General features: G+C 44.3%; 1 protein-coding gene across 1 annotated transcript in view; it reads left to right on the top strand.

The window, feature by feature from the left end:
* cds1 (CDP-diacylglycerol synthase (phosphatidate cytidylyltransferase) 1) overlaps window positions 1-18,985 on the top strand; it is a 32,288-nt gene extending 13,303 nt beyond the window's left edge. The window contains exons 3-14 of the mRNA XM_069718798.1: window positions 4,451-4,547; window positions 4,631-4,728; window positions 6,918-7,057; window positions 8,558-8,616; window positions 9,510-9,592; window positions 9,901-9,988; window positions 11,300-11,368; window positions 11,744-11,896; window positions 12,095-12,214; window positions 13,144-13,247; window positions 14,975-15,094; window positions 18,022-18,985. Of these exons, the coding sequence (XP_069574899.1) occupies window positions 4,451-4,547; window positions 4,631-4,728; window positions 6,918-7,057; window positions 8,558-8,616; window positions 9,510-9,592; window positions 9,901-9,988; window positions 11,300-11,368; window positions 11,744-11,896; window positions 12,095-12,214; window positions 13,144-13,247; window positions 14,975-15,094; window positions 18,022-18,034 (1,144 nt within the window). The 3' untranslated portion in view covers window positions 18,035-18,985. The remainder of the gene's footprint in view (window positions 1-4,450; window positions 4,548-4,630; window positions 4,729-6,917; window positions 7,058-8,557; window positions 8,617-9,509; window positions 9,593-9,900; window positions 9,989-11,299; window positions 11,369-11,743; window positions 11,897-12,094; window positions 12,215-13,143; window positions 13,248-14,974; window positions 15,095-18,021) is intronic.
* Window positions 18,986-25,489: the final 6,504 nt, after the last annotated feature.

Here is a 25,489-nt window from a genome sequence, read left to right as displayed (position 1 = left end):
AAATCATGGACGCTGCATCCTCCGGGTTAAAGAGGAGAGGGACCATCCAGCTTGTTATCAGCTCAGTTCTAAAGCCAGCATCTGTGATGGTACAGGATGCATTAGTGCACATGGCATGGGTAGCTTGAACATCTGGAAGGAAGCATTAATGCTGAATGATATATTCAGGTTTTGGAGCAACATATGCTGCCATCCAGACAACGTCTCTTTCAGGGAAGGTCTTGTTTATTTCAGCAGAACAACGTCCAACCACATTCTGCACGTATTCCAACAGCATGGTTCTCTAGTAGAAGAGTCCGCTGATAAACTGGCCTCCTGCAGTCCAGACCTGTCAATCATTGAAAACATCTGGAGCATCAGGACATGAACAATACAACAAAGGAGACCCTGAACTGTTGAGCAGCTGGAATACTATATCAGGCCAGAATGGGACCACATTTCACTTTCTAAACTCCAGAAACTGGTCTCTTCAGTTCCCAAAGGTTTCCAGAGTGTTGTTAAAAGAAGAGTTGATGCAGCTCAGTGGTGAACATGATCCTGGAACAACTTACAGAGACGTGTTGATGACATCAGATTCAACATGAGAAGATATTTATCATAAAACAATAAAACTTCTCAGTTTCAACATTTGATTTGGTGTCTTTGGTCTATTTGCTGTTAAATAAGAGTTTACATGATTTGTAAATCATTACATTTTGTTTTTATTGACATTTTACACAGCGTCCCAGCTGTTTTGGAGACTGTGTTGTAGTTCAGTCATCATATTGCTGTAAGAAGCAGTTTTCCCTCCATCCATCATGAAATGAGCCCAGCAGGGTGATTGATCATGTGTCCAGCATGGAGCAGAAATCAATGGTAACTTGGGGAGATGTTGGAACGTGTATTAATTCAGGGATGAGATGGAGCTCACCACAGGACTTCCATACATTCATGTCCACATGCAGGGAGAAGTTCTCAGAGATGTTGTGAGGACAGTGTTTGGTGAAAGCTGTGCTGCCTGTTAGGATGAACTGATGAGTTTGTTCTGGTGATGCATGGCGTCTGGGAACATGGAGGAAAGACTGTTCACCCTCGCTGTCCTTCATACGTCGGGTTTGATTCTGATTGTGTGTCGTTAACCTTCATTTATGGACTTCTCTAGAAAGTGTGTGATGCTCCCTTTACATCCCTGAGATGTGTAGTGGTCACACATGGATGAGGCTGTTTTATCCACCGATGAGGTGGAAGGTGTGACCAATGAGGGACGGCCAGGTCACAGGGCTTAAAGGCTCACGAGGAGGGAGCCACTAATCCCCCCCCATGGGCTCACTATCGGAGGAGGAGGAGGAGGAGTGATAGGTGAAGAGGAGGTAGTGGAGAGTGATGGTGGGATTGTGTGTGTGTGTGTGTGTGGGGGGGGGATGGTGTGTGTGTGTGTGTGTGTGTGTGTGTGTGTGTGTGTGTGTGTGTGTGAGTGTGTGTGTGTGTGTGTGTGTGTGTGTGTGTGTGTGTGTGTGTGTGTGTGTGTGTGTGTGTGTGTGTGTGTGTGTGTGTGTGTGTGTGTGTGTGTGTGTGTGTGTGTGTGTGTGTGTGTGTGTGTGAGAGAGAGTGAGTGTGTGTTTCTGTGTGTCTGTGTGTGAGTGAGTGTGTGTGTGTGTGTGTGTGTGTGTGTGTGTGTGTGTGTGTGTGTGTGTGTGTGTGTGTGTGTGTGTGTGTGTGTGTGTGTGTGTGTGAGAGCAAACAGTGCTGAGTGGAAGCAGCAGCATCTTTTTTCCTGATGCAGCTGTTTTCCTCTCCATTCATACAGCTGGCAGCTCTTTCCTCTTTTGTTGAGCTCCGGCCGGCCGTGTGACATCAACACTCCTCTCCACATCTGCAGCCGTTCTCCTGTCAGGGTGCAGGAGGAGCTGGCAGGAGGATTTGTAGGAGAGGATTAAGAAGCGCTCGGCCTCACAGCTGTACCGGCTGCTTAAAGACGACAACACAGGCTGAAGACTTCGATGTCCAATAAAAACACGGAGCAGGACTCATCTGAGCTGCAGTGAAGATACCCAGAGGAAGTTCAACATACTCAGGCTTTCTCTGTCTCAGCTGCTCAACAGTCAGAGATCAGCGCTGCTACGACTCATTATCAACTTTCTGTTAACTCAGGATTCCTGCTTCAGTGTGTGTGAGTGTGTTCACATAAAAGAGGAGGAGTTTGCAGCATCTGACCAATCACCAACATGGACACAGTACTGACAGCAGAGACACATACGAAGAGCAAACTATAATTTTAGAGAAATATGAAAAAGTTAAAGAGATAATCCAACTGAAAGCAGCACAGCTTCTGGATGATGGAAGGATGTGCTGGTAAAAACAAAGATTTAATGCTTCAGTCAGTCTTCAGTAAAAAATACGTTGAAAGGAATCTATACCTCATACAAAATGGTGGTCTCACTCCTCACGATCTTCTCTGATTGGTGGCGACATCTTTCAGAGAGAACTGATTGGTCAGTAGGCGGAGCTTTGGTACGTTTTGATCCGATATCTCCAACACAATCTGCCCTGGACCAGGTTGAGTTTGCAGCATCGGTTACCATGGTGATCTAGCCAGACTGTTATGAATCCTCCAGTTCAGATTCTGTCCGTCACCATCTTTGCTAGTTCGGAGCGGTTTGGAGCAGGAAGTGACCATATTTGGACGAGCTGGGGGAGGAGCCAGCGGTGGATCTGACCGATCTGATCGGAAACCTGACGATACTACGTCCCGCCCACCGATAGCTGTAACCTGACTGCACCACAGGCCTGTCAATCAAACAGACACGCCCCCAAAACCAGGTCTTCTTGAATCTTCTTTTCTAATGAATGAGGGATTATTTTCAGATGGACCTCCAGAAAACTAATAAGAAGGAGTGACTTTAGCTAACAACACCGAGATAACTGATGGACACATTTTATTCACTTTGGATTTGATGAGAGAAGTTGAATGGGAGTCTATGGAGCCGGAGGCTTTTTGGAGCCGACCTCTAGTGGCACTCGCTGGTATTGCAGCTCAAGACACTTCTGGATCGGAACCATTTTACAGACCTGAAGCTACGAACTCTTTTATATCCAGTCTGTGGTTTTATATCCAGTCTGTAGTTTTATATCCAGTCTGTGGTTTTATATCCAGTCTGTAGTTTTATATCCAGTCTGTAGTTTTATATCCAGTCTGTGGTTTTATATCCAGTCTGTGGTTTTATATCCAGTCTGTAGTTTTATATCCAGTCTGTGGTTTTATATCCAGTCTGTAGTTTTATATCCAGTCTGTAGTTTTATATCCAGTCTGTGGTTTTATATCCAGTCTGTAGTTTTATATCCAGTCTGTAGTTTTATATACAGTCTGTAGTTTTATATCCAGTCTGTAGTTTTATATCCAGTCTGTGGTTTTATATCCAGTCTGTAGTTTTATATCCAGTCTGTAGTTTTATATCCAGTCTGTGGTTTTATATCCAGTCTGTAGTTTTATATCCAGTCTGTAGTTTTATATCCAGTCTGTAGTTTTATATCCAGTCTGTGGGTCGGACCGCTCCAGTCCTCCTCTCACACAGAAGGAAATCAAACTCCTTCAGTTCTTCTTCTGAAACATGTCCCTCCCCCTCTCCTCCTCTCCTCCCTCCCCTCCCCGCCTCCTCCTCCCCGCCTCCCCCTCTCCTCCCTCCCATCCCCTCCCCTCCCCTCCCCTCCCCCTCTCCTCCCTCCCCCTCCCCCTCTCTCTCCCCCCTCCTCCCCCCTCCCTCCTCTGATGCCCTCAGGCAGTTCCATGTTATACAACACCTGTTTTTTTTTAGGGTGTCAACCAATCAAAAGGGCAACTTCCAACTGTCACAGGCGCCATGACAACCAGGGTGTGAACGCCAGCCTGGACTGTGATTGGTTTATCACTTTGGTTCAGGCTGAATTATGTTCTGGATGCATTTTCATGAAGTTTTGTACGGACATCGCAGCTCAATGAAGATGTCACAGCTGTCACTTCTCCTGTTAGCATGTAGCTCAAAGTACTGCTGTGCTCACTGACCTTCATACAGAGCTGCTAGCATGGCTGCACACTGACACACACACACACACACACACACACACACACACACACACACACACACACACACACACACACACACACACACACACACACACACACACACACACACACACACACACACACCAGGTGTTTTTCCATGAGAACACACTCCTCCATACGTTACAGGACCAGTGACTGCAGCACGGTGATCAGCCTTCCTGCTCTTTAACTCCACCAGTCAGCTCATGGACATGAGCTCATCTGTGGTTCTGCTCACCATCATCTACTATCATCATTTCATGGTTTTAATGTGAAATTTGATGCAGTCCCTGTTTTATAAAGTCTGAATATGGACATGGAGCTGACAGCAAGTCAAATCTGGGTCAACTGAAATGAAGCATGAATGAGTGAAGTGCTTCTGTCATCCTGCAGATGGAAGAACTACTGGATACGAGGAGTTCTGTCTCTCGCCATGATTTCAGGCTTCTTCCTCATCATCTACATGGGACCTGTCACTCTTATATTAGTGGTAAGTGATGCTCTGACGTGTTAACTCTGTTTCTAGTTCATTATTTTGTTTTTTTGAGTTATGTTAATGTCTTGTATTTTCAGGTCATGACTGTCCAAATCAAGTGCTTCCAAGAAATCATCACCATCGGCTACAGAGTCTATCACTCCTACGAGCTGCCCTGGTTCAGGACGCTGAGCTGGTGAGAACAGACTTCACATTCATCAGCAGATACTGGAGTTACTCTGTCACCTGAATGGAGGTTTCCCTTTAAAGGGCGACGCTGCACAATTTATACTTTAAATCATGCTCTCATCTTAACATGGCAGCGTGATTGACAGGATAGAGTTGGGTGATTCTCTTCGTTATCACAGATACATGAACAGGAACATACATGACGGACACTCATTGAAGGTTTTGGGGTCACACCAGTATCACGGATACAGGAAACATCTGTTGTATATGTTCTGTTAAATATCTACCATTATACAACCAGTAGCTCTGCCCCAAAGATGTGATTGGTCAAATCCTCATGACATCACATCCTGCTCATCACTAGAAATATCTTTGTTCATAGATATCTTTGTTTGTCAGATATCTTTGTTCATCAGATATCTTTGTTCATCAGATATCTTTGTTCGTAAGATATCTTTGTTTGTCAGATATCTTTGTTCATCAGACATCTTTGTTCATCAGATATCTTTGTTCATAAGATATCTTTGTTCATCAGATATCTTTGTTCATCAGATATCTTTGTTCGTCAGATATCTTTGTTTGTCAGATATCTTTGTTCATAAGATATCTTTGTTCATCAGATATCTTTGTTCATCAGATATCTTTGTTCATCAGATATCTTTGTTCTTCAGATATCTTTGTTCATCAGATATCTTTGTTCACCAGATATCTTTGTTCATCAGATATCTTTGTTCCAACCAGACTGAACTAGCTGATCAGTTTAGTGTTTCTATTTTTCTGTATTTATTCAGTTGGAGACTAGAAATCCTCTCTGTTGCTAGGCGGTTGCTAAGGGTTGGACTACTTCCTCGAGTAGGAAACATTACGTACGTTACATAAGAGTCTACTGACGGGACTGATTGTTTTCCAGTCTTTAGTCATACCCTGTGTGTTGCCATGGAAACGGAGATCACTAACAAAAAGTTTTATATTTTGAGAGCGAATGGCCCCTCTATGAACACTTGTAGATGACATGTTATATTTAGATGTTAACTTGTTGTATAATTGCAATATTACAATCGAGGGTTCTTTAACGTCATTATTGTCGTAATAATCCCCAGACTGTCGCTCCAACCTTGTTTTCTTCACTCTGTTAGTCTGGAAACTCTCTGAAGGTCCATTCTGAAGTATGGACCAATCAGTGACTAGTGGGCGTGGTTAAACATGATAAAATTTAAGTTGAGCCTTTTTTTTTTTTTTAACATGTAGTTGTAGCGACGGTAGAGTTTCAGTTTCTCTGTCCATCCACACGGCTGCTCACGGACCAATCAGCACGCAGCTCTATCCGTCCACACGGCCGGTCACAGACCAATCAGCACGCAGCTCTCTGGCTGCTCACTCTGTGTCCCAGGTGACACTAAAATATCTCCAAACTCTCTACGGTCCACACTGAGCCTGACTTGCAGTCATAGACAGGCAACACTTCACCAAACTCTGCTGCTCCTTCAAGAAACACACACTGACCTGCACGGTGCCTCGTTTACCACACACACACACACACACACACACACACACACACACACACACACACACACACACACACACACACACACGCACGCACGCGCACGCACGCACACACACACACACACAGGACGTGACAGCGGCTCAGAGCAAAGATCACTGCCATGTTGGAAGTGAATGAAGGCTAATTGAAACATGCTGCTTTCACCAAGGCCACCACCAACACACACACACACACACACACACACACACACACACACACACACACACACACACACACACACACACACACACACACACACACACACACACACACACACACACACACACACACACACACACACACACACAGCAGGTCAATGTTCAGTGGGAAGAAACACAGGTAGACAGATAAACCTGGTGATCCAACACATGCTGAACACAAACTAACCGCCTTTAAAATGCTGTTGTTTGTTTAATTTGATTTCTCTTCTATATTTTTATGTTCCTTTCTATCTGTTTTCATGTGAAACACAGATTTTCTTGCTGTGAAGCACTTTGAGCTGCATTTATTATATGAACTAAAGTTAGTTATTATTATTAACAGATTTCAGATTGAAACTCTCACAGTATAAATACACCATGCACCCTCCAAATACTGAGAATAATACAACATAAATGAAATGTAAACTAACTCCCTCTGTTTTCTCTGCTCAGGTACTTCCTGATCTGCGTGAACTACTTCTTCTACGGTGAGACGGTGGCGGACTACTTCGGCGCCCTGGTGCAGAGGGAGGAGCCTCTGCAGTTCCTGGCTCGTTACCACCGCTTCATCTCCTTCGCTCTGTACCTCGCAGGTCGGTCTCTGATGTGTGCTGCTTCCTCCAACATCACATTTCACACAGATAACGTTCCTGCAGAGGAAGCAGAGCCGATAGTCTCTTTCAGAATAAACTCACCTCTGAGTTCACAGACTGATTCCTCCGTTCCTCCACTGATAACACGCTTTACTGCAGCCGGCCGTAAAAGAGCAAAGATGAAGCTTTTTATCAAGATACCCGTTAACTAATGATTCACATCCTGGAGGACAAAATATCTGTGATTTTTCTACTTTTAATGAAACACATGCACCTGACATATGAAGGTGTTCTTGTGTTTATTATGCAAGCAAAAGGGTTAGGGTTTTCTAACCCTTTTCTCTGAAAGTTTTGTTAGTTTTCAGAATTAAAACTTGCTTTCAAATCAAAAACCTGAGTTGAGTTGGATGTAGTGGGCGGGGCTTACACAGGAGACGGGAGTTTCTATTGGTGGATCAGCTGCCTCCTGTGCGTTGAGCTACATCAGAGGTCTGCTTACGTTATATCACTCTTTCCTCGTGAAATGCTTTAAAAGTGACGACTCGGCTTTCACTTTGGTTATATTTCACGTTGTCATGACGATCCCTTCTTTGAGCGCAAAGGTTTTAATTCTGTGAACAAAACTGAGCAAATTTGTTTGCAATCCAAATAGTTATATTCTCAGTTTATATATTTTTACTTACAAACTTGATTTTATATTGCAGTGAGAAATTTGCTTCCAAAACTTGTTTTGCTGCATAATAAAGACGAAGAAATATATCTACATACTGATACTGCAGTTCAGTTCAACAGTAATCAGAGTTAGAAAGTGTTTATCGTGTTTTACTTATAAGCATCACTGGGGTCCTTTTACATGAACATTATAATCCAGAGATTTAAAGTTACTTGTTTTCCTGAATAATCTGCTCCAACATCATCCTATTTGAAATCGGGAACGAAATGTATTTTGTGATGCAGGTTTAAAACTTTTAACACCCACCAGCCTGAATACAGACTGAGTGGAACTTCAGATGCTCAATTTTCAATGTAGTTTTTGAACTTCTGCCTTGTTTGAGTAAAAAATAAATGGTGGATGTTAAGGGGTTAAAAATGAGCCCACTGACTGCAGTTCATCACACATACAGTATGTTGGTGGCAGCATGAATGTTGGCCAATCACTAACCAGAAATTGCTGCACAGAAATGCCAGTTTTAGTAGTTTAGTTCAGAAACTCTAAAAATCTGTGTGTATGTGTGTTAGCTGAGTCCCAGTTTATTATAGAAAGTGCATCATATGTGTGTTTGTACATTTAATTAAAAATGAAAACAGCATCAGTCTGTTTTCAGTCTTCTCAGGTCCACAGAGTAAAATGTGAAGTGTTGGAGGATGAAGATGTTTGTGTGAAGAAGTATTTCATTTGTTCTGTGTGGTTCTTATTTTTAAATCTACCTTACACACGTTTTTTATTTCGTTTTTTAAGTTGGAGTAAAAACTGACAGCATGTCGTCTGCTCTTTCACAGGTTTCTGCATGTTTGTGCTGAGTTTAGTGAAGAAACATTACCGCCTGCAGTTTTATATGGTGTGTATCAGCCCAGTAACCACTTCCTGTTCTGCACCACACTAACCCGACTGCCCATCACCTGCGCTGCCTCCTGCTCTGTGTCCTCCTGAGAAAAGGCTGGAAAATGATTTCACATGCTGCTGTCGCCTCTGCAGAAGTTCGTTTCTCTTTTCTCCTGCTGTGAGATGCTGCTTCTTTTGGTACTCTGCATTATTCACAGATGATCTGTCCACGTGGACCATAAGAAGTGAGTTGTTAAAAAGATGAAAAAAAATCTCTTTTATAAGAGAAACCTGGCCAAGACGGCGGCCGTACAAATTCATAAACACAACACCACATAATATATAAAATCCTCAATAAATCCCGGATGAATTCACGACTTCTGCAGTGGCTTCAGCTTCTCTTCATTCACATGCATCCGTTTGGCTTTTTCTGCCGTCGCTGTGCTTCACGTTTCTTTGGCCTGAACTGAATTTTCATATTAGCTTGTTTTACTAACAAATTCATGTAAAGTGTCACGAATGCAGATATTTCTTATTGAACTACATTATTAAGTTTAGAATGGGGATAAATCTGGTTATTACACAGCAATATTTTCTGTAATTATTGGGCACTTTATGAGCTCTTCTCAGTCTCCGCTGGTTCCATCGTGCTGCTGTGTTAGTTTGATTTTTGTAGGACATTTGAATCATTTTGTCACAAAGTTCTGCTTTCTAAATGATTATTTTAGCCCGACATGTTTGTCCACCTGCTGCCTGCCGTCACATGATTCTGCTGCGTCTCCATCCTCCTGCTGCTGCTCTGTCTCCGCCGTCCACCGCGTGTCCGTCTCTGTTTCTGACTTTGAGCAGGCTGGGCTACATTCCAGTGCAGTGACACTGTAGTGTTTGTGTTTGTGTTTGCCATTCCAGTTTGCTTGGACCCATGTGACCCTGTTGATTGTGGTAACTCAGTCCCACCTTGTCATTCAGAACCTGTTTGAAGGAATGATCTGGTAAGCCAGAGGAACCTGCCCTTCTGTCTCTCACTATTGTTGCATATGCGTCATATCATAAGTGTGTTCTCTCTGTTGTGGTGCCTTTTTAAACTTTGATTAAAGCAGTAGAAACGTGACCCGAGGCGACAGTGGTTTTACAAATCAGTCACAAACAAAGCTTACTCTGTTTTAATGAGCTCCTCTAAGATTAAAATAAGTCATTCTCTTTCTATTTTAATACATTAAAGTACCAGATTTAGATTCTTGTGTACCCCCTCCCTCCTCCCCCACCTGACATCACAGCTGAACTTCCTGTTTCATCGCAGGTTCATCGTCCCCATCTCTATCGTCATCTGCAACGACATCATGGCCTACCTGTTCGGGTTCTTCTTCGGGAGGACTCCTCTCATCAAGGTGAACCCAACGATGTCATCTGAATATTATGTTGTTCACACTGAGATCTGTTCTGGTTCTGAGTCTGAAGTGGATTAAAGTCAGAACCTCTGAAGCCCTTTAACTTAATCTTGGAAAGTGTTTCTGCCCCAAATGTTTACAAGTAAATAGAGCGCGAGATTACCTGGTTAACCTGTGCAGCATCAGTGGTGACGTGTCAGACTCAGGAGACCCAGAAGAGTTGTCCTGTTCTATTTTCCATCTGTCCTTCGTACACCTCCAGATGTCCCCCGAGGATCCGATAGATGTGACGAATAAATGTCAGAAAAACAAACGGATGAGTTCGGCTCCTCCAAATATTCTCATCCTCCTTTCCGCCATTCAACAGAAAACTGTTTTCTCAACAGCCTGAATGGACGGACAGAATTACAGTCAGGCAAACTGTCCAATGACCTGAACTGTCTGAAACCAAGCAGCAAAACTGGGACTGAAAAATGAACTGGTAAAATCTGCAGTTCCTCAAGTGGCCTTTCGAGTTTGGCTCCAAAAGCGAGTCGGTCCCGACCTCAGACTGGATATAAAAGTGTTCGTAGCTTCAGGTCTGTAAAATGGTTCCGATCCAGAAGTGTCTTCAGCTGCAATACCAGCGAGTGCCACTAGAGGTCGGCTCCAAAAAGCCTCCGGCTCCATAGACTCCCATTCAACTTCTCTCATCAAATCCAAAGTGAATAAAATGTGTCCATCAGTTATCTCGGTGTTGTTAGCTAAAGTCACTCCTTCTTCTTAGTTTTCTGGAGGTCCATCTGAAAATAATCCCTCATTCATTAGAAAAGAAGATTCAAGAAGACCTGTTTTTGGGGGCGTGTCTGTTTGATTGACAGGCCTGTGGTGCAGTCAGGTTACAGCTATCGGTGGGCGGGACGTAGTATCGTCAGGTTTCCGATCAGATCGGTCAGATCCACCTCTGGCTCCTCCCCCAGCTCGACCAAATATGGTCACTTCCTGTTCCAAACCGCTCCGAACTAGTAAAGATGGTGACGGACAGAATCTGAACTGGAGGATTCATAACGTTCACAAACCAACGATGACGTCACTGATGGTTGCTGATTGGTCAGGCTCGGCCAAGATGGTGTCGGTCAGCTGCTTGACCTTTAATCCTGATTCTCCACACAGACTCGACTCAGTGACTCTGAGCTGAGGTCAGTGAGGAGAAAAGAGTTTTATTTGAAGTCACAAGCAGTTTGTGGTGAAGCTGAGTAAAACCCTCATGTCATGTTGATGTTAAAGACGGCCTGTCCTCCCCCCACCCCCCATCCCCCTTTACCCCCGCAGCTCTCACCCAAGAAGACCTGGGAGGGCTTCATCGGAGGCTTCTTCGCCACCGTGGTCTTTGGTTTCATTGTGAGTTCCCTTCGCCTCCATCACATGGTCTGAACTTCCTTCGACACACTTTCTACGTCCTCAGGGAGGGAAAGTCTGTGAAGAGCAATTGTAAAATGAGGTTTGATATCTGCAGGAATACTAATGTAGATATGAAACAAAGACGTTTCTGAGTTGTTTCCCATCGTGCTTCCAGCTGCAGAGACAGTTTACATCACTCTGTCACACAAAACAATGATGTGTTTAACTTTTGTAATTTAACCTCAAACCAAACAGGACAGACGATTATTTTTAGATCAGTTCACGCTGTAGTCCTACATTGTACCACATGAGCTATCTGTGATGAAGACGTGATCATGAGGACCTGATGTTGGTCCCTGTGTTGTGGTCCCACAGCTGGCCTACCTCCTGTCTCAGTTCCAGTACTTCGTGTGTCCTGTGGGCTTCAACAGCGAGACCAACGGCTTCACGGTGGAATGTGAGCCGTCGGACATCTTCGTGATGCAGGAGTACACGCTTCCTGCTGTGGTGCAGAACACACTGAGATGGGTGAGACTGTCCTTTAATCTGAAGTACAAGAGATGATTCACATGAAATGTTTCAACATAAATAAAAATAAACCACACTTTTCATGTTAAAGCCTGTTTTATCAGTTTTTATTTGAACACCATCACTGGGATGAATTCAAATCAGGCTTTTTGTTGTTAATTCATTGACATGTCAGTGTTTGTCTTGTTTTGCTTGCAGAAAACGGTGAACCTGTACCCCTTCCAGATCCATAGCATCTTCCTCTCCTCGTTCGGGTCGCTCATCGGACCGTTCGGCGGATTCTTCGCCAGCGGCTTCAAGCGAGCCTTCAAAATAAAAGTAAAGAGCTTCTCAGTATCAGTTTTTCAGTAGAGATTAAGTTTGTTTCACTATTACACCAGAAGAAGAGCAGCCACACCTCCAGCTGCAGGCTAATTACACAAATCAGTTTAAGTCAACTGTTGCAGAAACTGGTTGAACCGCTCCGACCGTAGTGAAGAGATGAGATTTGATTTAAAGTGACAGACACGTCGGCTGTTTTTCACACAGCAGCACACACTCATCACAGCCGTCTTCTCCCGGTGGACACTGAGGGGTTAAATCTTCAGACTTGGACTTCAAACAGAGTGGTAGAAGAGTCCTTTTGGAAATTGAAACAAAACAACAAGAAAAATGGTCCATAAAATACATTTGTAAAAATGTTTAAGAATGTTTTTGTAGTCTGGAAGAGCATCTTTGGGAAAATAAAGCTATGTCTGGTTCAAACAGATTAAAAAAAGTTTAGTTTGTGAGCATCTGAGATACACAGTTTTGTCATATTTACATAAATTCCTGAGACTTAAAAACTTATAAATAATTAACTTTGGAGAATTTCAGCTGTTGACACGGAGTGGTATCCCATTTCCTTAGTTTAAGATTTTAAGCCCCACCCCTTCCAGCTCCACTAGAGGACACTCCTAAGCAAGGGATGGGAAATGGGATGGGGCCTTAATGTTCATGTAGTCAGTGCCTGTGTAACACAGCTCCACCTATTGGCAGGATGTGTTTAACAGCTGAGCTTTGAAAAATGCAGCATTAAACTACTAAACCACCCACATTTAATGATTCATCTTTATTTGATATATTAGTTATCAGTCTGAATCCTACCTGACATGTACCTATAATGCTGCTGTAGCGAAAAAATGTCCCCTTGTTGGATTAATAAAGGAACTATCTATCTATCTATGTATTTCATATTTCACCTGAGATGACTCTGATTTCTCCCTCAGGACTTTGCCAGCACCATCCCGGGTCACGGGGGCATCATGGACCGCTTCGACTGTCAGTACCTGATGGCCACCTTCACTCACGTTTATATAGCCAGCTTCATCAGGTAAGAGGATGAGTGGAGGTCAGATGGAGATCTGATGGGGGGGTCAGATGGAGGGTCTGATGGAGGTCTGATGGAGGGTCAGATGTAGGTCAGACGGAGGGTCAGATGGAGATCTGATGGGGGGATCAGATGGAGGGTCTGATGGAGGTCTGATGGAGGGTCAGATGGAGGTCTGATGGAGGTTTGATGGGGGGTCAGATTGATGTGACCAGTTTTGTTTTCTTCGCATCTGTTTGTTGCATTTAAAAGAAAACCTACTGGTATTAAGCTCTTGTGCATGATATGATGACCATCAACATGATGACCATCGACATCATAACCATCGACATAACCATCGACATGATAACAATCGACATGATGACCATCGACATGATGATCATCGACATGATGACCATCGACATGATAACAATCGACATGACCATCGACATGATAACAATGGACATGGTGACCATCGACATGATGATCATCGACATGATGACCATCGACATGACCATCGACATGGTGACCATCGACATGGTGACCATCGACATGACCATCGACATGATGACCATCGACATGGTGACCATCGACATGACCATCGACATGATGACCATCGACATGACCATCGACATGATGACCATCGACATGATGACCATCGACATGGTGACCATCGACATGATGACCATCGACATGATGACCATCGACATGACCATCGACATGATAACCATCGACATGATGACCATCGACATGACTATCGACATGACGACCATCGACATGATAACCATCGACATGACGACCATCGACATGATAACAATCGACATGACCATCGACATGATAACCATCGACATGATGACCATCGACATGATGACCATCGACATGACGACCATCGACATGACCATCGACATGATAACCATCGACATGATGACCATCGACATGACCATCGACATGATGACCATCGACATGACCATCGACATGACCATCGACATGGTGACCATCGACATGATAACCATCGACATGATGACCATCGACATGACCATCGACATGACCATCGACATGACGACCATCGACATGATGACCATCGACATGACGACCATCGACATGATGACCATCGACATGATAACAATCGACATGACCATCGACATGATGACCATCGACATGACCATCGACATGGTGACCATCGACGTGACCATCGACATGACCATCGACATGGTGACCATCGACATGACCATCGACATGACCATCGACATGGTGACCATCAACATGACCATCGACATGGTGACCATTGTTTTTAATACCACGGCTCACCGCTGCAGCCGCTAGCCGCCATCACGTTCCTCTCAGGTCTGTCGGTCTGGAAGAGATTCTTTTGTTTTTGAATTTTCAATCAATCAAACTTTATTTATAAATCAGTTTTTGAACATTTTGATGCAGTTCAAAGTGCTTTACAGATGATTGACAGGCCAATAATAAGACAGACTGCTGTAGACCAGAAAAATAAATTCAATTTGAGAACAAATTAAAAGGAAAATAAGACGATTTAAAAACCCCGTTGAGACCAACGCATGCAGGACGATAGAGATGATAGAGATGTAGAAGATAGATTAAAAGTGGTCAAATACGGTGAGATAAGAAGTTAAAATAAAGACAATTCATTAAAAAGATAGAAGTTACAGGATGAAACATGAGAGGAGTTTAAAGGTGTGACGTGTGTTTTCCTTGTCGTCACGGTGATGGTTTGTGTGTTTCAGGGGTCCGAACCCGAGCAAAGTTCTGCAGCAGCTGCTGATGCTTCAACCCGAACAGCAGCTGAGCATCTTCCACACGCTGCACACCCACCTGAGGGACCGAGGCATGCTGCCCCCCCCTGAGTGAGGACACCTGGGGGGAGGGGGGGGGGGAGAGAGAGAGAGAGAGAGAGGTGGGAAAGTCTGTGTAAGCATGAACACACAGACACACACACACACACACACACAGACGCACACACACAGACGCACACACACACACAGACGCACACACACACAGACGCACACACACACACACACACACACACACACACACACACACACACACACAGACGCACACACACACACAGACGCACACACACACACAGACGCACACACACACACAGACACACACAGACACACACACACACACACACTCACTCACATGGTGTCGGAGCCTCCATCGTCTTCCTGTCAGCTCTTCATTCAACTTCCGACCAGCTCTAAATCACAACTGAACCTGAGGAAGCATCCGAATAGAAAAACACCAACCAGCCGGTTCCTTTGGACTCTGACCCGTCACACGGACACCACGGACCGAAGATCAGAGCGACCTGGAGCTCTGGGCACCAGACGGAGGAGGAGGAGGAGGAGCTCAAAATATTGTACTGACTTTATCTGAAGGGATGTATGGAGCTTCAGCCAGCAGAACCGGGCCGACACGTGGACCCGAGCTTCAGCCAGCAGAACCGGGCCGACACGTGGACCCGAGCTTCAGCCAGCAGAACCGGGCCGACACGTGGACCCGAGCTTCAGCCAGCAGAACCGGGCCGACACGTGGACCCGAGCTTCAGCCAGCAGAACCGGGCCGACACGTGGACCCGAGCTTCAGCCAGCGGACTGTCGGGCTGTCGGACGTCCTGTCGACGTGGTTTTCTATCTCTAAACTCGCAGCATTACAGAACATGTAGCATGTTTGGATGTTTTATTCTCCACTTCCACAAACCCGACGTTTAGCTTTTAGGTTCTGGAGTAACTTGCACAATTTGGGTCGGCGCCGGTCGACCGTCGGCATGTTCAGAGCGTAGAGTGACACTCAACACTTGAATACATATTGTACATAAATATACTGAAAATATTTAGCTGAACAAATACCTAATATATAAGTACTTATGTGACCTGCTGCGGAAAAAGAAAAACACTTTGAAGTTATGAGAAATGATATGAAAAAAAAAAAAGATGATGTAACTCGTTTTTAGCTCTTAGCATGAACAAACTAGATTTGTAGCCGGTAGCGATGTAAATGACCTGCGAGGCTTGTTGGGAGTGTTCAGGCTGAGCTTCAAAAGGTCCTTCAAAACATGGGAAATAATAGTTTTCTTTGTTGGAGGGAAGATCGGTACCGCTATCACATCTGGACCTGAAGCACCGAGCGGCGGGAGAGCCTTAGCTTAGCTTAGCTTAGCTTAGCTTAGCTTAGCATAGCATGAAGATGGCACGAGTCTCACTGAAGCTCTGAAATCTGCACAGTTCACAACGAGCAGCAGGACGTCTCCACAGCAGCTCAGAGAAGGTCAGAACATCTGTTTTACTTCAGGAGAACTAGAAGACTGAAACTGGAGAAGTCCAAAATCACTCATGCATGTTATAATTTCATCTCCAGTGAATTTATAGTGGACCAGCAGGTTTCATCGTTAGATGTTCATCGTAAATCTGAACTATTTCCATGTTTTGTTTTTCCTAAAATGTCCAAACTAATGGGCGTTCTCCTGGAACATAAACTGAGAGCAGCTCCTGCAGTCGTTCCAGCTGAGTGACGACCTCACTTTACTTTATGGACCTGATCGTTTTCATTCAAATGTAGAAAACAAAAAGGGAAATAGTTTTCATTTACATCTTCAGCACCACGTCTGAACTTCCTGTTTCACTTGGTTCTGACATTTTGGTCAAATTCACTAGACGTGAACATTTGACATGTGAATGAATGATTTGAACTGTACATGTAAGAGATGTAAAAATGGACTGAACTCCTCGACGTCCGTCAGACGTTCGCTGATCAACTCGTCGACTCAAACTTCAGTGAAGTTGGAGAAGCAGCGAAGCGGCCGGCGAGAGGAGATGAAGGAAGTTCCTGTTCCTCTGAACGCTGTCAGGTTGTTAAAAACTGACAGACCAGCTGTTTCCAGTTAAAGATGGTTAAACTGAGTCTTAAACTGCTCCCAGATCTGGATGTGATCTTTACAGGAGGAACTTCAGACTCCAGCGTTGAGCTGGATGTTTAGAAACGACAGACAACCTTCACGTCTGACAAAGAAAACAAGTGAGCTCAAATATTCGGTTTAAGAAGGCAGTGCTTCCATTACTGATTAAACCAATGATTTTAGTTGCACTGTAGGGGGTGGGGGGGGGGGGGTTCCACCAGACGGTTCTGAAGGTTCTCTTCATCCTCGGCCTGTTTGAGTTCCTCCACATTGAATCTGAAGAAAGTTTTGAATGTAGTTTGCAGGTTGAGATGTTTCCAATGATTGACACTGTACGACGTGTGTGTGTGTGTGTGTGTGTGTGTGTGTGTGGACTGATGTCGTCACACGTTTGAGGAAGTAGAAACTCTGGGAGGTGGTTTTATTAGCAATACTGTATTTTATGCAAGTTTCCTTTGGACCCGTCAGAACAGCGGTCGGATGGTTTTCCGGACCGGAAGCGTTCCCGCTGCGACCAATCAGACGAGGCGTTCCACGAGTTACGAGGCCGTTTTCTGATGGAAACCACTTCCTGTCAGAGAGAAATGTTTACCAAAGCACTGCGTGATCACCTCTGATCTCCTGTTGGTGAAGGAGCTGCAGGTCCAGGTCCAGGTCCTGGTCCTGGTCCTGGTCATGGTCCAGGTCCTGGTCCAGGTTCTAGTCCAGGTCCAGGTCCTGGTCCGGGCGGTCAGAATCGTTTGGACCCAAAATGCAGACGGGAGCTCGACCTTCTGCATCCGTGGCTCGTGCAATGTGTCCACGTCCTTCAGCTGTCGGTTGAAGAGATGTTCTAATTTATTTTCCACTGTTCTCCTCATGTTTTCCTTTTAGAAGTGCATTTTAGCGTGTTGCCCTTCAATCGGGGCGCCGGGCGGATCTCCGGGACCAGCCGAGTTCTGTATGAATGACTTTAAACCCAAACACTGATCAACACACTACTGCTTTAAGGAGCGTTCTGCATGCTGCTGCTGTTGGACCTTCATACCGAACAGGACGACGTCAAACCTGCAGACGCGGTGACACGAAAGTGATCTGACCAAAAATAGGACGCCGACGTCAGCAGGAAGTTCCTGAAGCTTCCTGTTGATGTTTGACGAGTCTGGAGCGTCTCGCCGGAATAATTCAACACCGATCAGTTCATCAGCATTCAGAAAGCATGAATTATCTCTGAACCCTGGTCCTCAGAATCACAAATAAATCAACCGTCAACTATTTTAATTCTAAAGTTTCAAATTAAAGATTCAATTTTGTAATAAATTAACTTTAAAATGCATTTTTAAAGTGCCTTTATGAAACAAAAAACTGAATAATGCATCTTTGTATCATTTTTCCTTAAAACAAAAGCTCTCAAATTTAAATTGTTTTTGGTTCATCCGTAAATTTATTGTCAATAAAATTTCAAAGAATTGTGAATTGGCAAAACTTAATGATTATATTTAATAGGTGTATTATTCCTGTGGTGCTCCAGACTCCACCGTTAGATCAGTTATTATTTTAAGAGGTAGAAATGAGCAGCAGTAGTTTTGGCGGCTCAGGTGTCGGGATGATGCACTGCAGATTCTTTTTAATTTATCATGTGCATATTTTGTGTGATTTGCTTTCAGCAGAAATGTTTTCTAATGAAAACCTCGAGCTTCTGGAGCGGACAAGATGAAAATGATACTGAAGAACTATGCTGTTAATATTTGGGACAAGACGAAGTCCTGTGTAAAACCACATATTGATATATTGTTAGGGTTATTGTGAAGCTGTTTATTGTAAGGAGGTGAATAAAGTTGGTTTTCTTTAAAATGTCTCACATTTTTCTTCATTGTTTCATGAATACTTTTCAACCTGATTTGTATTGATTTTCCCCAACCATCAACCATCAGTGATGTCATCAACTATCAGTGATGTCATCAACCATCAGTGATGTCATCAACTATCAGTGATGTCATCAACCATCAGTGATGTCATCGTTGGTTTGTGAACGTTATGAATCCTCCAGTTCAGATTCTGTCCGTCACCATCTTTGCTAGTTCGGAGCGGTTTGGAGCAGGAAGTGACCATATTTGGACGAGCTGGGGGAGGAGCCAGCAGAATATGACTTTACTGATGAGCATGGCTGTGCCCAACGTTCTAGAAAAAACTAGATCCAAAGATGGAGGGTTTGAATTTTTGATTTCTCCGAAATGCATTTTAAGGCAAATGAAGAGCAACAAGTGGATTATAATCTATTCAAAGTGGATAAATGAAGTGAGAATCAGGTTAAATGTTGCATTCAATGATTCTCACAACAATCTGGAAATACATTTCAATTCAACTGATCAAACTCAGACAGCAGCTGTCTCTCATCTCTTCTTGGGCTCTCTCTCCTAAACGTTACATGATTTCTGTTCATCTCCGTCTTCTCTCGTGTCTCAGGCCAAAATATATTAAAGATAATTTAGTCAAATCATACACACTTATTTTCCAGTGTTAGAGTTTACCACATTTTAGATTTGAATTCTAGAAATGTGTCAAACACATGACGAGGGACGGGAGCTGCTCTTCCTCTATCTTCATCTTCATCATCTCCTCATCCTGAGCTCGACTGATGCAGTTGTTTCATGTCTGTCTGCGTCGGTGAAGGAAACACAGGCTCAGTGTCAATAAGAATATATGGAGATATGATACTTGTATGAACATAACTTTCATCCCTTCATACAAGCTGAAAAGAAAAACATTCAAACTTGGGTCGGAAGTTTATAATCGATAAATACGGTGGACTTGACAGGAAACACTGAACACAGAAACATTTCAAATATTTCACTCAACGCAAAAACATTTCACACAATTTTTAACTTCTCTAAATTCTAGTTTCTGAATGGATTAGATTCGTTTCCAGTGTTTAAAATATCTCAGTTTATTTTCTATTTGGATTATCAGTGAGTTGCAGATTATTTTCATAATATAAATTTGACATGATTTCCTCATTTGTTTCTCCAGATATTTCTTGCTGGGTTCAGATACCGTTGTTGTTCTGATAATGTTCTGTGTTGGTATACGAGTCTGACTCGGACTTTCTTCCTCTCAGGGGGAACCGGCCCAGCCGGCTCTGCAGCCATTGTTTGGATAGTTTCCAATATGGACTCTTAGTATTTAATATCAACACTCAAGAATTTGGAAGGTCTGCAACTATGAATCGTATAAAAGGCCCCGAGGCGGATCGCTTCACCGTCCTCCGTCTTCAGTCCCTGACAGACATAGAAAGAAAGACAGACAGACATGGACACCTCGTGTTTTTGTTCAGTGAGCCGCAGTGAGGACGTCCATAGACGGTGAACGTTGTTGGAGCGCTGGAAGGGAAGGAAGTCTTCGGAGACGCCTCTGAAATGTCACCGGGGTGGTAGGAACTCACGCCCTCCAGGATTTCAGGTTTTTTTGATTGTTTTGATCAAACATTTTTGATTTTGCGGTGGATTTTCTAAAAAATTAAGATTTAATTTGTGGAGTTTTAATTAGTTGTTTCAATAAAATTGCAGGAATTACAAAAAGTTGCGAGTTGAGAAGTAAAAATGCTGCTGGATGAAACAAACAAAGAGACATCTCTGACAACTGGACGTGTGGAGAAAACTCATTTAACATCCAGTAATATGGAATCACTTCCTTTGATCACAAACATTTAATCATCATTTTCATGTGAAGAACACATTTTCCCCGCCACTTCCTGTTTTTCCACTTGTTCTGGTTTCCTCAGTGAACAGAGTTGGTTTTCGTGAGGAGATGAACGGAGGAGAGCCTGTAAATGAGAAGTTAATTGTGCTAATAAAGTGAGTTCTGTTTGTAAATATGAACTTTCTGCTTTTAATACTTTCAGCACAGATTCTGATGACGATGTTTTTTGCAGAAAAATCCAGGGAATCTAAAAAAATTGCAAACTCCTGCAAATATTGTGGAGTTTACTTGAATTTGTGTTAATTATTGTGATCGCAAGATGATGATTTCCTGGAGGGACTGATAACCGAGTCCCTCTCCACCCATAAGGAGCCAACACTGACCTGGAGTCGGTCCGGTGGGTTCCCACATCCAGAACATCTGGTCCACCCAGAAGGAGCGCTGTGTCTCCGGCTCCATGACTCTCAGAGGGGAGATGACGGAGGACACCTGCACACACACAGAAAGACACGGTTCAAATCCTACCAACAAGATCACCATCAAATGAAGATGATGATGAAGATGACCTACTGCCACAGGAAGAGCTTCTTTCTCCAGGTGGAGCCGCTTCTCCACCGACAGAACCGACTCGGCTCACGTTGGTTTTCCAGCGGACGGTATCTGGGACCACCGAAGAGGAGTAATACAAACTGAAGTTAATAGTTCAGTGGAGTCTGACTGAAAACAGCTGAAACTTCTTGTTCACGCTGCATTTCTTCTGAATTCCTCCTCATACAGGACTTCTGACTGTTTTTCTCTCTGGAGGTCTTTAAAGGAGATTTCCTCCAGTCGCTCTTTGGTGGATGTTTTCTGACACTCAGCATTTCTTTCGTTCTGGACTCTCATGTCCTCTCCGTCCTCTTCGTTCAGGGCCGTCACGTTGTCTCACTCTTTTCTTTCCTCGTCTTCCTTAACTTCTTCTAACTGTGTCCTCTGTCTGACTTGTTGGAGGTTATAATAATCCAGAGTTTGACTTTTAGGCATCTGTGAAAGATCTTCTTCCTGCTCTCCTTTTCCAGCCTCTAAACGTCTTCGGGTCCTCGTCAGCCTGCCTGTTGAACACAAATGAAATGACTGCTCGTGCAATAAAGCCTTCTTTGACAGTAGTGGTCCTGACGGACATGAATTAAATTCACATCAACTACAAAATTGCTTTGACTAAAAGTGATTTGCTTTGTTTTGCGTGCATTTCCTGTCCCAGCGGCCCCTTTAAGGCCAATGTTAATAACACAACGACTTGTCAGCTGTTTTAAAAAATGGTATTCATGCTTAAACTGTGTAAATGTGAAAGAAGCCACAAGTTGAGAAGAGACTGAAGTTACAGTGCAGTGCGTGTCTGAAAGCGTTCAGAATCTGTGTTTAGTCCAGCCTAGTTCATGCAGCGGTATACACACATGTATTCATGTTTTATTATATTTTTGAAGAGTATTCATTTGTGTTCGCGGTCGTTTTATTTTTATATTTGGCCATTGTAGGTTTTGAAAATAGTTTTACGTCTTTGGTTGGTGCTGTTTGATTTCAGTGGTTGCCTCCAAAATCAAACCACCATCCAAGAAATCGAAAATAAAACTACAACCTTACTTTAGGTGATTTTTTTTTTGTAGGAAAAACCGGAGTTCCCGGAGTAAACCTAATGAGATCAAGTTAACTTACGACAGCATACGTGTGCAGCTGTGGATCAGCTGATGAAGCGCGTTGTCCACTAACTGGATTCAGATTGTAAAATATCTATTATCGTTGTAACTGCGATCGGAGGACGTTTTCTCTATATTTGGTAACATCTGTCGAGATTCGGTGGAAATTTGATCTGGTGTCACCGCGGTTTGACGGGATCGGTGGGTTCCTGGCCGGTGAACAGGTGTTTGACGGTTGCCCGCAGGCCTCGTTGGCCGCGTTTGTCCACTGCTGTTGGTTGGTGGAAACGGGTGGAAGGACAGACTTTGCGGACGGCCGTCTGACTGTAGAGACGGGCGTGAGGACCGACTGTGTCGGCTGCGTGTCGGTAGAAATGGGCGGGAGGACAACCTTCGTGGGCTGACGCGCGTCGGTGGGCGAGCGGTAGTCGATACCTCCGACCGACTCCCTTCCACCAAACCTCTGCCGGGCCCGTCCTCGAAGGTGCCGTAGACGGCAGGACTCCTTGTCCTCCATTGGAACGGGCAGGATGCTGAACGGCTGACGGAGTTGAGGGCCACCGATCTTGCCACGTTTGAGCAGTGGACCGCCGGTCTGTGAGCAGCGGTGGTCGGACACCTCCTCCTTGTCCAACACACATTGAGGAATATCAACGGGTCCTTCGGCTCGGAGAAGTTGGCCCTGAAAACGCTGCTGGAGACGTCTTTCCTTCTCAGCAGCCTCTTCTGCGTTCTTCACTTCAGCCATTTGTTGGTTCCTCCTCAGCTGCTCAGCAAAGACACGTTTTCCTGCTTCCATGGCCAGATTGCTGCTGTCAACACACAACCTTCCTTCTCGCCTCCTTTCAGCTGCTTCCTGTTTTTCTATTTTATACAAGTTGTCTGAATCGATTTGCTCTTCAATCCACTTCCTGTTGGTCTTTTCCTCACTTCTTTTCTCCTCCTGCTTCTGCCTCATCTTTGTGTTTCTGAACCCTGAAATAGACTTGAACATTGCAGCTCTTTCCTCCTTCATCTCCTTCTGCCGCTTCGCCTCTTTGGCTTTTTGCTCAGCCACCTGTTGCCATCGGTTACTCTCCTCCAGAGCCATCACGGCAGCCTCCTCTTTCTGTACGGCTGCCAAATGATCAGTGAAATCTTCTGTGCATAACTGGCGCTGTCTTACTTGTTCAGCGAGGTATTTCTCCCCCAGCTTGAACTTCTTGTCCATTTGACACTGCACATTTCTTCTGAATTCCTCCTCATACAGGACTTCTGACTGTTTTTCTTTCTGGAGGTTTTTAATTGAGATTTCCTCGAATCGCTCTTTGGTGGCTGTTTTTTGATACTCAGCTTTTCTTAAGGCTTTGACTCTCATCTCCTCTTCGTACTCTCTTTTCATGGCCATCACCCTGTCTCCCTCTTTTCTTTCCTCGTCTTCCTTCGCTTGGTTCAATTCTTTCTTCTGTCTCATTTGTTCCAGCTGGTAATAAGCGAGAGCTTGCCTTTTACGCATATTTAAACGCATTTGTTCCTGCTCTCCTTTTGCAGCCTCTAAACATCTGCAGGCCATGTCCTCGTCAGCCTGCCTGTTGTAATCTATTTCTCTCTTCTCATTTCCTTTTTTTATCTCTATGAGCTCCTTATTTTTTTTTAGCATCAGTGCTGCATTGACTGCCTGGTTCAATCTTCTGTCACAGCCCTCCTGTTGAAAGCCCGACTCGACCTGACTGGATTTATCCAGCAGTCTGAGCCGCTTCTGTTCCCTGAACTCGGCCCTCTCTGCAGCAGCCCTGCTCAGGTATTCCTGATTCACTTGGTGCTCGGCTGACCTCCAATTACTCAACTGGGCCGCCGCGATGGAATCCTGTGAGGAGGAAGAAGGAGCCCTGGGAGTAAATCTTCTTTGTGGTGAAGCCATTTCAGACAAACTGATTGTCTCTAAGGTGTTAATGTAGTTGATGTTGTTGTGAGAGCGTGCGCGTCGTTCTCATTAATATGTAGTCAAAGTGTAGGCGGCGCGTCCGGCTTCCTTTCTAAAGTGGATATGGACAGAATGTGGCTGATTATGACATCATCAGAAGGACTCCTTTGATGTGTTCTAATGCTTTGTTTACTGTTGCTATGCAACTGCATGCCCCGCCCTCTTGGGTTACTGTTGTTATGCAATACACGCCCCGCCCCCAAGAGGTGTGATGCAGCTACAAGCCCTGCCCCCAAGAGGTGTGATGCAGCTACAAGCCCTGCCCCCAAGAGGTGTGATGCAGCTACAAGCCCCGCCCCCAAGAGGTGTGATGCAGCTACAAGCCCTGCCCCCAAGAGGTGTGATGCAGCTACAAGCCCCGCCCCCAAGAGGTGTGATGCAGCTACAAGCCCCGCCCCCAAGAGGTGTGATGCAGCTACAAGCCCTGCCCCCAAGAGATGTGATGCAGCTACAAGCCCCGCCCCCAAGAGGTGTGATGCAGCTACAAGCCCCGCCCCCAAGCAAATGAATCTGTCCATGAAGCATTAAACCTTCTATTTTCCTCAGAGACGTTTCTTTTTTTGGACGTATCCATGGCGAGCTCCAGAGCTCAAAATAAGTCACCAGCCTGTCGGCGACAGGTGACGCACACAAGGTGCGACTCGTATTTTGATCGACAAAATATTAAAACACGTTTTATTTCAATGTTACAAGATCACTCAAATCTCCACAATCATAATTATTAAATTGACAAAATTAACTAAATAGAATGAAATGTATTGAACTTAAAATAGCCATTATTTATTCACATTATTTCCTCAAAGCCACAGGGAGCCACGGCAGAGGGAGGCCGACCCCTGTCCTAGACCATCTCTACGAGCATTCAACCCTCGGCAGTACTGCTTCCACCTTCGCTTGATTTGATCATCCTCAGTAAGAATTTCTCCATCTTCATCCTTGACTACATTCAACTTTGGTGTTTTCTTCCCTTATACTTATATATATATATATATATATATATATACACACTGCCATATTTCTGGAACAC

Source organism: Brachyistius frenatus, unplaced genomic scaffold (assembly GCF_029030835.1).
Source record: "Brachyistius frenatus isolate BFR_SWC_R1_liver_20210118 unplaced genomic scaffold, ASM2903083v1 Contig_199, whole genome shotgun sequence".
Classification (NCBI taxonomy): domain Eukaryota; kingdom Metazoa; phylum Chordata; class Actinopteri; family Embiotocidae; genus Brachyistius; species Brachyistius frenatus.
This window is presented reverse-complemented; position numbering and strand designations above follow the sequence as displayed.